The sequence below is a fragment of the Balaenoptera physalus genome (genome assembly GCF_965194825.1).
Source record: "Balaenoptera physalus genome assembly, chromosome: X".
In the NCBI taxonomy this organism is placed as follows: Eukaryota; Metazoa; Chordata; class Mammalia; order Artiodactyla; family Balaenopteridae; genus Balaenoptera; species Balaenoptera physalus.
Genome location: NC_138903.1, coordinates 21,186,451 through 21,200,527, shown reverse-complemented (window position 1 = coordinate 21,200,527; position 14,077 = coordinate 21,186,451). Strand labels below are relative to the sequence as shown.

Genomic DNA, 14,077 nt, shown 5'->3' with positions numbered 1-14,077 from the left:
CTTAGAGACAGGTTCTCAACCACTTCAGTAAGCCTGAAGTTGCCTAGAAACCATGCTCTGAAATTACAGGGTTAGGCATGTGGTCCTGCTTTCTCACATTTCCCCCTCCTTCACCCGTGGATAACTCTGAGAGAAGGCCACCGGCAGAACCTGCACCAAGTCTAGACCACAGAATCACAGCCCTATTGCCCACCCAACTACAGCCTAGTGTTTTTCAGATTGCCATCTCATGAGAGCTCAGATCCTTGACGTACATCAGGTCTTATTAACGTGTTTTCAGAATTAAAGTCTTAAAAACATCTGGGAAAGAAAGTAAGGCCTTAAACATTTAGCACGTGAACTTTTCCCACTAGAACCTTTCCTACCTTACTTCTCATTGATGACGTGACCTAATTATATGTTCCCAGATGGTGGCCAGGCGGAATGAGTGCGGTCTGGTTATAACCTCTTTCAGAGTAAACATGTTTTGTGATTTGGCCCCTATGGTGGATGATATACGGAGTGGAGTACCCACCGGAAACCGTCCCATAGGTGTAAAACCTTTTTTTTTTTAGTTTCAGATCATGATGATTATTCTTTTTTTTTTTTTTAATTGGAGTATAGTTGATTTACAGTGTTGTGTTAGTTTCAGGTGTACAGCAAAGTGATTCAGTAACCTTCTTTAACAATTACAGTGGCATGAAGTAGTAAAGAAATCTTTTCACTATTGATTGGATTTTTTATCAAATCAGCTGTTGGCCGAATCTGTGTAGTGAGGATTAATGGAGCTTTATTTCCTGCTCTCTGTGCCTGAGTCACTTTTTACAGCAGGGCCCTCAGGGAGCCCTAGTAATTCCTTCAGTTTACCGAAACATGGGTCACTTTGCATCAGATAATATTCAGTCACATAGTGAAGATGTGCGCTTTGAGATAGTCTACTATTTCTTTAGAAGTTTTACTATTTCTTTTCAAACTGCATTAATATTCTTACTTTCTGTTTTACAAGTCGGAAAATGTGAAGAATTCACCCGGAAATAAGTAGAATACTCCATGCTCTGCCCATTTTAATCAGGTAAAGAACAAGAAAACTCTGTGGTTATTTTTAGCATTATTAGCACCAATTGAAATGACTTGTCTTTAATTAATTTAATTTGATTAATTGTAGCCATTTCAACATCGTGTGGACACATAAGGGTCAGGATGATATTTCATTCCATCTTTAATTTCTGGGCTTAAGTGCTATGAGTTTTTAATTGTGTTTGTTCCTGAGAAGTACCTGGGTTTTTTAGACAAGCTAGAACTCGACATTTGGGATTTGTCTATAAACCTATTTCAAACAATTATTTCTTAGGCTTATTTTTTTTTTCAGACAGCATTTCACTATAGTAAGCACAGTTGTATTCATCTAATAATCATTCAATAAACATTTGCTGAATGCATGACTATTGTAGAGAAGCTCAAGATTATATAGAGTAAGTGACATAGGGAATTCATAGGTGTCATCTTTCTCTGAAGATTTGAGTAACTTGAGTCTATAGAGAAATTTAGGATGGTATCTGATAAAGTCAATCAGTGTGATTTCTTCTGGTCGTATACTCAATTCACCATTTGTTTTCATTCATATGTTCAATATTTACCCATTGAGTACTTGCTAAGTAGAAAACACTAGTTATGTTAATATTATTTTGTGTATATATTAAAAATTATATAATAGCACTTATGATTTCATGGTAATTAGATTATATTGAATTTGGAAACAATCTGAATATTCAGCTACAGGAAAATGGTTTAATTATGGTATGTCCATAAAGAGGAATGTTATTGTGTTTCAATAATATTTAATTGCATGGGAACATATGCACAATTATTAAATTAAAAAAAAAAAAGCTAGTGTGATACATATTTAGAGAGGATAATGACCAGGAAGCACAACAAAAAATTTAAGTATGTATCTTCGGATGGTAGGATTATGGATGATTTTTATATTTTTTCTTCTATGTAACTTTATGTATTTTTAAATTTTTTGCAATGAATATGCATTTTCTTTATAATAGAAATTTGTTTAAAAAATCAGTGTCACATTTATCATAAGTCATGGCTACTATTTAAAACTCATGAAAGCTCTGGGTTTGAGGTTTTCTTTCTCAAGTTGTCTCCGTGTTTTCAGAGACCTAGAGAGTCATATAATCTTAGAATTTGAAAAGGATCATCTGGCCCAACCCCCAGCCTCAAGCGTAAATTCTCTGTAGCCCTGTGTGTTCCCACTTTTCACCTCCACTGATAGGAAAAGCATCCCACAGGACAGCCATCTTTGGGCAGTCCTAATTTTTAGGGAGCTGTTTCTTATACTAAGCAAAAATATGTCTCCTTGTAACTCCTACACAATGGTCTGATCTTGCCTTAGCAGTCACAGAAAATAAATCCAGATCCTCTTTCACATCACAGCCTTTCATATAGTAACCCCAAATCAGCATTTCTCAAATTTTGTTATACAAGTTACCTGGGAAGCTTGTTAAAAAGCAGCGGCATAAGCCCTACCCTAGAACTGGCATCTCTGGAAAGTGGGACCCGATGTGCATCAGATATGCTGTTAGAAAGGCGACTGGTGGGTAAGCAGCCAGGAAGTCACACGTGTCCTTCAGAGACTTTACACTGAATATTGTTATATTTCTTTACAGGGGCAACGAGCCACAGAATAAAGGAAAACTGTGTACATATCCACTTCATTCTTTCAAAAATATTCTGGGCCAGAGTTCAGCTTACTATATACACAGCCTTGATTTCATTTTTAATTTTTGTTAGCTCTTTATTGGAGACGTAATTTTTAATTATAAAAGCGATGCATATTTGTTGTAAAGAATTTTTTTTAGATAAATATTTTTAAAGCTTGTCTTGTCCTCCATTCCTTTCCCAGAGGTAATTTCTGTTGATAGTTTGGTACATCATTCCAGACTTTTTTCTTTATGTGTAACATACACATACACACACACGCACACACACACGCATCCATACATGCTTTTGGGTTTTTGATAGAATGAGATCATATTCCTTGTACTGTTTTGCAAGTACACTGAAAGCTCCATGCAGGCACATATTGCAGTTTTATTATCACACCTAAAGAAATTAACACTAATTCCGTAATATCATCTAATATTCAGATAGTTTGCAGATTTCCCTGATTGTCTCATTAATAACTTTTTAACAGTTATTTTGTTTGAGTCAGGATCCAAACAAGATCTGCCCACTGCATTTGACTGATGAGTTTCTTAAGTCCCTTTTATTTTTTTGTTTTTAAATTTTTTTACAAAGATATAAACTGTCTTTATTTTCAGATGTTTTAAGTCCCTTTTAAACTGTAATAGTTCCTTCTCCCTCATTTTTCTCTTATCATTTATTTGTTGAAAAACTGGGCTTATTTGTCCTTTAAATTTCCCATGCTCTGGCTGTGGCTGAGTGCATCCATTTAGTGTCATTCTGTTTATCTCTTGGTTCCTCTCCTCTCTGCATTTCCCATAAACTGATAGTTGGATCTGAAGGCTAAATCAGATTTTGGTTCAATTTTTTGGTAAGAATACTTTGTAGACAGTGTTATGTTTAGTTATGTTGAATGAATGAATGAACTTGCTTTTTTTTTCCACTTAATATGTTGTGTACATCTTTCCCTGTTGTACTTATAGGTCTATCTCATTCCTCCTTTAGCTGCTTCATAATTTCCTAGTATGGACTACCATGATCTATTGAATCCTTATTAATATAGATTACTGGCAGTTTGTAGGGTTTTTTTAACAGTGCAGTAAATCTATTGAATTCTTAGAGAAGTTCAAAACAGATTAATAAACAGAGATAGAAAAGGTAAGTTAGTGGTTTAGATGTTTAAGAATTTTTAGTTTTATATTAAAAGATCAAGTGGGTAGTCACTGGCCTCTAAAATATTTATAAACCTCTAATTGCTAAGTAGATTCATTACGTATTAGGAAAAAGGCAATCTGGAGAAGAATTGGTTTGTCTTTGGTGTCTTTGGATTTGATGTGTGTTTCATTCCAGAAAAGAATGATGGGGTGATGTGAGGAAAGGTATGCGTCAGACTAGCAATGATATAATCATGCTCTCCTCCAGCAGGTGGATGGAAATGTAGTTGTTTGGTTTTCAGAAGGGGAGCGATGTAGTGTGTCCTGTGCCATTTAAGCATTTATTTTTAATTTATTCACCCATCCATCTGTTTATCTCAGATACACAGCTAGCTGAGAATCTGCATGTAGTATTGATGTAACACAAAACCTTTCTGGTTTTTAGTGTACCCATTTATAAAATGGGAATAATTACTGTTTTCTCTGGCTCATTGTGATCCTCATGGTCATATAATGGTATTATAAGTATTTGATGTGATTACTTAAACCTAAAGAATTTTCAAAATGCAAAATCTTAGAGCTGTTTTTATTTTGGGAGGAACTGTTTATTTATGTTTTTCTTTTTCTTTTAGTTATAGGTAAACATTGGAAACTCCATATGGTAAACCAGTATTTCTACAGAAAAATGGCAGAAGTTAGTATTGAATGTAGTAAATTGGCATTCTTCTTCAGGAGAAACTATACTAGGCCTCTTTGTTATCTTGGGTGATGCCATACTCCAAGTGGACTAATCTGAAGTTCTTTCACCTAGAGATAATGTATAAGCCTTAGAACTCCTCGTTCTCATGTTGCTATTTATGTACATAATTAAAATTCTAAGTTAAAAAAAAAAGTTGTCCTGCTTTTTTTTCTCTTATTATTTATTGAGTGACAGTTTAAGTGTATCTGATGTCCCTGTGTGTGTCTCTGAGTGTACATGTATGTGGGGGGGGTATGCGTGTGTGCGTGTGTGCATGGTGTGTGTGTGTGTTAAAACCATTCACTCTGCTTCTTAGCATCAGCTGTCAGGCAGTCTCCAAAGGTCAAGTTGGGAAAAGTGGCTCTGGAGCTGAGAGACGATGCTTCTATTGCCAGCACAAGGAACAAAACTTGTAAGTAATAGTTTGCCTGACCGTGATGAGAAGACATACAAAAGAAAACAATGACCGTGACCCCTTATTGTGTGCCATTGCCTCCCAGCTTGTACAGATCTTCCAGTTCTTGACTGCCAGCGGGAGATGCTTAATGACGTAGTCTCTGTCCTCTGCCAGTGGAGGAATGGTATGTGGTTGTGTGTGTTGGTTCTCTGTGTGTAGGCCTTGTATTTGCCTTTGTGGCCTCTAAATGCACAGCTCATTGAACTCCGTCTTCCCAGTGCTGGTGGGAACAGCAGGAGTTTCTTTTGACTTGTCAGCCAGCCAGGAAGGATGGGTGGGGAAACTATATGAAAGAGGGTTGAGAATTTCCAAATTTCAATCAAGCTTAGAAATTATAAGTCATCTTTGTATTCTTATAGTGTCAATTTAATTCCTAAATTGTTGACCTTCCAGAACTGATAGCAGTTGGTAAGATAGCAATACACGAATGGAACATGCACATGTTAATGTTAAATACATTTGACAGAGCCAAGATGACAGGAATGGTGCCAGCATTGTTACTGGATTAATGAGCCGAAGCATGTTTGTCTCTAGAATAATCCCCCTAGTGACCCAGAAATGTTTTATTTCCTGCTATACTGAAATACTTTCGTGTTACTGTACCAGTCAACCAAATACATTAAAGCTGTGCCTAAATTATAATATCTCACTATAAATATACTATTATTGTTTCAGGCTTTTCCCATTGGCTTGGCTTCCTCTGTCGCCTCCAGAAAGTAGAGAATCCACAGGTTTCCTCACTGTTGATCTAGAGAAGATGAAGGAATGGCCCCCACCACAGCGTGCTCTGGAGATCATCAATCAAAAGGTGTTTCAGAGTCTCCTAATTGGAAGGTATTACTTCCATTTTTAACACTTTAGTCGTGTTGAAACATTGCCTTAAAATCTCTTAACTCCTCCAAGGAGGGTGGGTCTCACAGAGCTGGCACCCGGTAGTATCTGGCCCATATTTAGGATAACAAGAGAATCACCTCCCACCCAGGGCAACTCAGTTGCTTTTATACTATGATATTTTCCTTTCATGGCTGTTTGTATCCAGTGCTGCCTTTTTTTTATTTAATACTTTTTGCGTGCCTTCCATGAACTTTGAACTGCAGGGAATATAAATTTTGCATATTATAGTATCTTGCATTTCCCTAGCTGTTTATACTTTTCTAAGTGCTATTTTATATCTTTCCTTTTTGGCTTATTTCCTGACCTCAGTGCATTTGTACTCTGTTTTTCTCTGTCCTGAGGTAATACTCTCTACTTACATTTACACTCTTTATTCTGTTTCTTATGACCATTTTTTATTATAAGACTGACTCTCAATCCAGTTTATCTCTAACTTAATCAGTATGGATCTATTTGAATAACTTTAGGGCTTTGGAGAGAACGTTCTTTACCATATGGAGTGATTTAAGCTTCTCTGAAGAGACAGATGTGGCATGTTTTGTTCTGTAATAATGTGTCCTGAGAAAGATTGCTTTGTCAAAAATCAAGATTTAAAAGCAATTGTTTCAGTGGGGAAGAAAGGGACTAGTGGCGCTAAAGAATGCCTTCATCAATCTTATCACCTATGTCACGCCTTGGGACAGAGTCACAATAATAGTAGTAGATAGAAGAATCCAGCCCCGCTGAGGGACCACCCACCCAGGCAGTGGAGTAGCAGGTGCCTGGGCCGCTGGGTCAGCAACTTTTGTGCTAAGTGCAGTGCTGGATCCCAGCCCAGTAGAGGCCTGTGTGATGCAAGGCACTTCCCTAATGGATCAATGACATTATATCTAAATGGCTCAAAGAAAATTCAGAATATATGTAAAATGCCTGTGTTCACATATAGAGATAGAAAAATGCAACTAGCTTGTGGTTAAATAGCAAATCTGTGACAGTTAAAATTAGGCCAAGTAATGAGTAATGATGATTTTCATTAGTTTAAAGATAAAATTCAGAATGCTTGAGCTCAGCAAAAAAAAGAGACAGATTATGTTTTCCTCATTCTCCTATCTTGATGAACACACTTGGCACAATCTTTTGGAAAAGGCTGGGTATTTAGAGGATCATTTTCGTCTGTGACCAGCACTATTCATGATTATTTATAGGAGCTGAGGAATTTACCGTGAGTGTAAGTTTTCACTTTTTAATTCATTGCACCCACCCAAGTTAATGCAAAAACCACTGTCAGAGGGACCAGCAATATATTTGTGGGACTACACCCTCATCCGAGGCTTAATTTTAATTAAAAGTAAATATTTGCAATAATGGTTTTGTTCACCACTGGTTGAAAGAAACTTGCCTGAGGTTTTGGTTTTCACCCTGTCCACCTCCTGTCTGATGTTTTGTTTCCCTTCTGAGAGGTTCAGATTTCAAGTCAATAATTAGCCAGCACATAGTTCTAAAGGTACAATTAGGTCAAACTCCAGATATAACCGAAGTTCAGGCTTATTTAAGTTTATGAAATGATAGCCAAGCACATTTCTCAGTGGGAGAAAAGTTTGTTTTCATAAACAAGTGTTCACTATTTCACATTTTGTTCACATTTTGTTCAGTGCTGAGTCACCTGTATTTCATATTTAAGGGCTTTTATCATCTTAATCAGCTCTAGAACTTAGTTGTTCAACTTTAGCTGTGACTCTTAAAGGCAAAAGAAAAGCGAAGGAAGTGACTCTTCTCCCTGCCCACCCTCCCACCTGTGACGTAGTCTTCAGACTCAGCATTGGCAAAGTCACTCCGTAAACTCTCTCTCCTCTCAGGTACACCCTGAAGGTACACACTGAAGACTCACTTCAGTGCTGGCCTGTTTTGGGAGTGTACAGGACAGGTGGAACAAAAAACAAATGCAAAGATGGAGGAAAATACAGGATGCAAAGACTGCTCCCCACACTCAAAAGTGAAGTCATTAGTGAGTCCTTTAAATGCTTATTTGACACAATACTGGGATTTTGTTAGTGACCCCAAATTTGAGTGTGGTTGGAGGAATGATTTTTTTTTAAATAAATTTATTTATTTTATTTTTGGCTGCGCTGGGTGTTTGCTGCTGTGCGCAGGCTTTCTCTAGTTGCGGTGAGCGGGGGCTACTCTTCATTGCAGTGTACGGGCCTCTCATAATGGTGGCTTCTCTTGTTGTGGAGCAGGGGCTCTAGGCGCGCAGGCTTCAGTAGTTGTGATTCGCGGGCTCTAGAGTGCAGGCTCAGTAGTTGTGGCGCACGGGCTTACTTGCTCCGCAGCATGTGGGATCTTCCCGGACCAGGGCTCGAACCCATGTCCCCTGTGTTAGCAGGCGGATTCTTTAACCACTGCACCACCAGGGAAGTCTGGAGGAATGATTTTAAATGCTTTCGTTCACTACAGGGAAAATATCAGCTTTTAAGTATCAGCCATCTCATTTATCTTCCATATCTCTTCTAAATTATGAGAAAATGGCTTTCGGGTAATGATAGTGTCTGAACACATACATTACTTTCGCCTGAAACCCCAGGAAGCCAAGAAGAAAGGGATGGCACTAGCACACAAGGAAAGGCTGGGGAGAGGGAGACAATAGGACTCCTGTTTTTTGCAACAGACTTAGTGGAACTGTTTGACTCTTGAAACCCTGAACCCATATAAAATTGACACAAATAGAAATAACAAAAACATTTAAAAACAAGTTCTAAGAAAAGCAAGGAAGTTAATATTAAAAGTGTCATATTTACTTTGTAAACTTTGGTTCCATATGTCCAATGGGGCCCTTCCTGTAATGAATGCAATACGATACATTTCTCCCCATTTTTTAAAGTTTGAGAAGGTTTTGGTGTGTCTTTGTATCTATGGCATTTTGTGGGTCATATCTCTGATTCATTTTCTGGATCCTCCCTTGGGAAGGCAACTTTCTATTGCAACATTGCTCAAGAGGGAGGCTGTGATGCACTTGGGCGCATGTTCTCTGGAATAGGAAGTCCGTTGTTTCCGTGAAGAAAAGCAGAAAGTGCTTAGTGTATCATTAGCCTGGCTGAGGCTCTTCAGGGCCGGAAGTGGCCGTAGTGCTTCCAGGGCCTTCCCCACTTGATGCACCCCACTTGCCTCCTGTTGGTGAGGGTGGAGAGGAGAATGTGTCTCCTTTCCGCACCTGCCCTCTATCCTATCAAGCAAACATGGCACTGTTTCCTACCCCTCACTTTGTGTTACTGGCTCTTTGTGGTCCCACTGACCTAAAGAGGCTTAACTTATTACTAATAGATTTCTTTGTGCGATTTCTGTTACCCCTTGGGACATCTTCTGTTCTTGTTACTTGTTTCTAGGCAGGATGTGAGGTTTAGGAAAAACTTGCACCCTTGCAAACCATTTTTAACTTGTTTGTACTCCTATTGAATTCACCATCACTCTTCAGTTCTGAAGAACTGAATTTCCAGACATTAAAAATCTTCTCTCTCTGAACTCCTGGATCACTTTCTAGATTTCTTATGGCTTTATGCATGTTCTACCCTTGTTAGCTCATACCTGATCTCTAGTGGACTATAATCTCCTTGAGGCCAGGGCAAGTATCTTTCTTCTTTGTGTTCCCAGTGCTGACCTAATGTACTGATGTATACATTGCAAAATGTGTGTTGAGTGAACTCTTTAAAGTTCAAAATTGCATTATGATTTTGTTTTAGTCGAGCCTTTGAGGGTACCCATAGGTATTAGAATTATTTCATTGCCACCAACCTGAGAGTGTGTGTCCCTGTGTTTCTGACTTCCAAATCTACGAACAGAGGAGATTGGGCTAGGTACTCTGTAAAGGCCTTCAGTCCCTGTAACTTTTCCTCCTTAGATTTATTAAGCATCAGTTGAGCGCATGGTCTAGATATTTTGTTTTGATAGGCAGAGAGGAGAAATACAGTTTACAATTCAGATGCAAAGACAAAGCAAGTACACAAAACAATCAGAATAATTACAGGGGAGCATCATTGTAACATACAGATTAACTATCTAATAGATAGTGATTCCGTATATTGGTCTTGTGCAAAGAAGCACCCAAGGATATTTGTCTAAAACATGAACGTAATGTACCTAGGCAGTGGTTATACGTTTTTTGTGTACAGTAAGTTTTTTAGAGAAAGAAGAGTAATCAGAGGAAACAAGCCTGGTAAAACAGATGACATTGAATGCGTGATTTTACTTTTACTGCGTTAGGACCTAACTTGTGCTCTCTTTGTGTAATCACTGTTGCCCCTTGGAACACCTTCCGTAGTAAGTTCAGCAGGAGTTAGCCCAGGTTGGGCTTTTGAGGCACCCTTGTTTTATTCTTCTAGCTTATTCCTTAATGTTATTGCATATAGACAAGATTTTTTTTTTTTTTGGCTGCGCGCAGGCTTTCTCTAGTTGCGGCGAGCAAGGGCTACTCTTCGTTGCAGTACGCGGGTTTCTCATTGCGGTGGCATTTCTTGTTTCGGAGCATGGGCTCTAGGCGCGTGGGCTTCAGTAGTTGCAGCATGCGGGCTCAGTAGTTGTGGTGCGCGGGCTCTAGAGTGCGGGCTAAGTAGTTGTGGCACACGGGCTTACTTACTCCAAGGCATGTGGCATCTTCCCGGACCAGGGATCGAACCCATGTCCCCTGCATTGGCAGGCCGATACTTAACCACTGCACCACCAGGGAAGTCCTAGACAAGATTTAATGTCTTATTACTTTCAGTATGAATAGGAATTTAAATGTCTGGCTAAGAGTAGTACCAGTTGAGATCCTGCAGGTCATGCTTTAATGGATAGATATGTTTAATTTAAAATTAATATCTGGGCTTCCCTGGTGGCGCAGTGGTTGAGAATCTGCCTGCTCATGCGGGGGACACGGGTTCGAGCCCTGGTCTGGGAAGATCCCACATGCCACGGAGCAACTGGGCCCGTGAGCCACAACTACTGAGCCTGCGCATCTGGAGCCTGTGCCCCGCAACGGGAGGGGCCGCGATAGTGAAAGGCCCGCGCACCACGATGAAGAGTGGCCCCCACTTGCCGCAACTAGAGAAAGCCCTCGCACGAAACGAAGACCCAACACAGCCAAATAAATAAATAAATAAATAAATAAAGTAGCTATAAAATTAATATCTGTTTGCATAGTAAGGTATGCCACTGTCCTTTAAAAATCTCTTAGCTTAAACATGTACCATACAATATCTACTGTTGTAATATACTTTTTAAAATTCATTGATAGTATAAACTTCATCTCACTAAAATGATGACAAAATCAGAATATTATTAGACACCAAATTTGAATGTTTCCTTAAGTAAATTTCAAATTAGAGCTTAAGTGAACGCGATGGCCTCTGTGCAGAAGAGAGTTAACATAGCAGGCCTGAGACTGCCATCTTTAGAAAGACTTGCTTGCAGGGTTGGCCCTTAGGAAACTCAGCTTCTCAGAAGTTCCCCAAGCTGATAAAGGCTGGGGCACCAGACTCTGCTCTGTCAGGTCACATAGATTGTTTGTGCAAATGATGTGATTTATGGCAAGCACTTGATTTCCTTCTGGGGATCGTGAATTTTGGTAGTTGCTAGGCAGGGGCTGCCTCTGCGACCAGCCCCCAGTAAAAACCTTGGGTGCTGAGTCTCTATAATGGGCTTCCCTGTGGCAGAAGCATTGCACCTGTGTGGCTGCAGGTTTTCCGCTGGAGAAAGGAAGACACTCATGTATCCCTGCTAGGCTGGGAGGGAGAGAGCCTCTGAAGCTTATGCGTGCATTTCTCCAGATTCTGCCCTTGTCTTTTTCTCTTGCTGGTCTTGTTGTGTACCCTTTGCCGTGATAAACCTAAGCCACGAGGACAACTGTATGCTGTCCTGTGAGTCATCTCAGCGAATTGCCGAATGTGTGGGTAATCTTGGGGACACGCAAAACAGCATGTTGAGATGCTATTTGTTTAATTTATGTTGTGCCATCTTCCCCTCTGCTTTAGAGGAAAAACATAAATATAAAAGGACTATTATATTTACATTAAATATTTCCAGGTCACAAAACATTAAAAAAGCAGTTTTTATTCGTCTTCCTCAAGCAAAGAGAAAGTAGTTTTTGAAAGCCACCAAAAACTCTAAGCTCCCTTATTTAGACCAAATTAGTGATTGGATTTTTTTTTCTGATTCTTACAATAGAGTCTTTCTTCCTTCCCTCACGCTATGGAGGCAAGCTGTTTGGGCTAGTTCATAAGTAAATAGGTCATAAACTGCACTCCATTCAAAAGTGACGTACTTATGAAAGCATTTATTTGTCCTACAGAGAGAGCACTAGCTCATTTCAAATATTGTTCTCAGCCTAGATCAGAATGCTAAAGAGCACACATTGCACATTTTGTTTTAAACACAATAGTTTGTTTGTTTTTTGATGGTGCCATAAATATTTCCCTGGGAAAGCGCTACCAAATAGGTAAGACTTTTAGACTGTGTGGGATCATAGACCTAAATGTAAGAGCTAAAACCAGAACTCTGAGAAGATGACATAGGAGTAAATCTTGGTAAAGGAGTAAATCATGACCTTGGGTTGGGCAATGGTTCCTTTGATACAACACCAAAAGTACAAGTGACAGGATAGATAAATTGGGCTATCTCAAAATTTAAAAACTTTAGTGCTATAAACAATACTATCAAGAAAATTAAAAGACAACCCATTGAGTGCAGAAAATATTTGTATAATAAGACGTATATCTGATAAGAGTCGGTGTCCAGATATATGAAGAACTTTTTTTTAATTATTTATTTTATTTATTTATTTATTTATTTATTTATGGCTGTGTTGGGTCTTCGTTTCTGTGCGAGGGCTTTCTCCAGTTGCGGCAAGCGGGGGCCACTCTTCATCGCGGTGCGCGGGCCTCTCACTGTCGCGGCCTCTCCTGTTGCGGAGCACAGGCTCCAGACGCGCAGGCTCAGTAGTTGTGGCTCATGGGCCTAGTTGCTCCGCAGCATGTGGGATCCTCCCAGACCAGGGCTCGAACCTGTGTCCCCTGCATTGGCAGGCGGATTCCCAACCACTGCGCCACCAGGGAAGCCCATGAAGAACTTTTACAACTCAGCAATAGAAAGACAAATAACCCAGTTAAAACTGGGCAAAGGATTTGAACAGACATTTTTCCAAAGAAGGTATGCAAATGGCCAATAAATACATGAAAAAGATGTTCAACATCCTTAGTCATTAGGGCAATACAAATGAAGACCACAGTGAGATACCACATCACATCTACTAGGATGGCTATAATAAAAAAGGCAGACAATAACAAGCATTGATGAGAATGTGGAGAAAACAGTCCAGCAGTTCCTCAAAATATTGAGCCTAGAGTATTCATATGACCCAGAAATTCCATTCCTAGGTATATACCCAAGAGAAATGAAAACATGGTCCTCATGAAAACTGGTACACACATGTCCATAGCATCATTATTCATAACAGCCAAACAGTGGAAACAACTGAATGTCCATCAACAGATGAATAGGTAAACAAAATGTATTTTCACACAATGGAATATTATTGAGCCATGGAAAGGAATGACGTACTGATAAATGCTACATCGATGACACTTTAAAACGTTATGCTAAGTGAAAGAAACCAGTCACATATTGTATTGTAAGACCACATATGGTATGATTCCATTTACTTGAGATGTCTAGAATAGGCAAATCCATAGAGACAGAAAGTAGATTAGTGGTTGCTTAGGGCTGTGTAGGGTGGGAGTGGAGTTGAGTGTTATCAATCAGGGTTCAACTAGAGAAACAGCACAAGTAGGAGATATATATTGAGAGGTTTATTGCAAGGAATTTGCTTAGGTGATTGTGGGGGTTAGCTAGGCAAGTCCAGAATCCATAGGACAGAGTGTCAGGAAGGGCAGGCTCTCAGGTGTGAGCTGAAGCTATAGTCCGTAAGTGGAACTTCTTTTTCAGGGAAACCTCAGTTCTGCTTTTAGGCCTTTCAGCTGATTGAATCAGGCCCACTTAGATTTAAGTCAACTGATTATGGACTTAATCACATCTACAAAATAACTTTCACAGCAGTACCTAGATTAGTGTTTGATTGGACACCTAGGGACTGTAGTCTAGCCAAGTTGATACATAAAGCTGACCATCATGGGCAGGGGCATGGAGGGGAAGTGA

General features: G+C 39.4%; 1 protein-coding gene across 9 annotated transcripts in view; it reads left to right on the top strand.

Moving 5' to 3' along the window:
• APOO (apolipoprotein O) overlaps positions 1-11,053 on the top strand; it is a 64,327-nt gene extending 53,274 nt beyond the window's left edge. For 7 of the 9 annotated variants that reach the window (XM_082447288.1, XM_082447290.1, XM_082447297.1 and 4 more), the window contains 2 exons: positions 986-1,051; positions 4,460-11,053. In XM_082447288.1, the coding sequence (XP_082303414.1) occupies positions 986-1,021 (36 nt within the window). In that variant the 3' untranslated portion in view covers positions 1,022-1,051; positions 4,460-11,053. Of the gene's footprint in view, positions 1-985 lie in introns of all 9 variants that reach the window. The other 2 variants (XM_082447291.1, XM_082447296.1) reach the window with 2 other exon arrangements.
• The last annotated feature ends 3,024 nt before the right edge of the window (positions 11,054-14,077 follow it).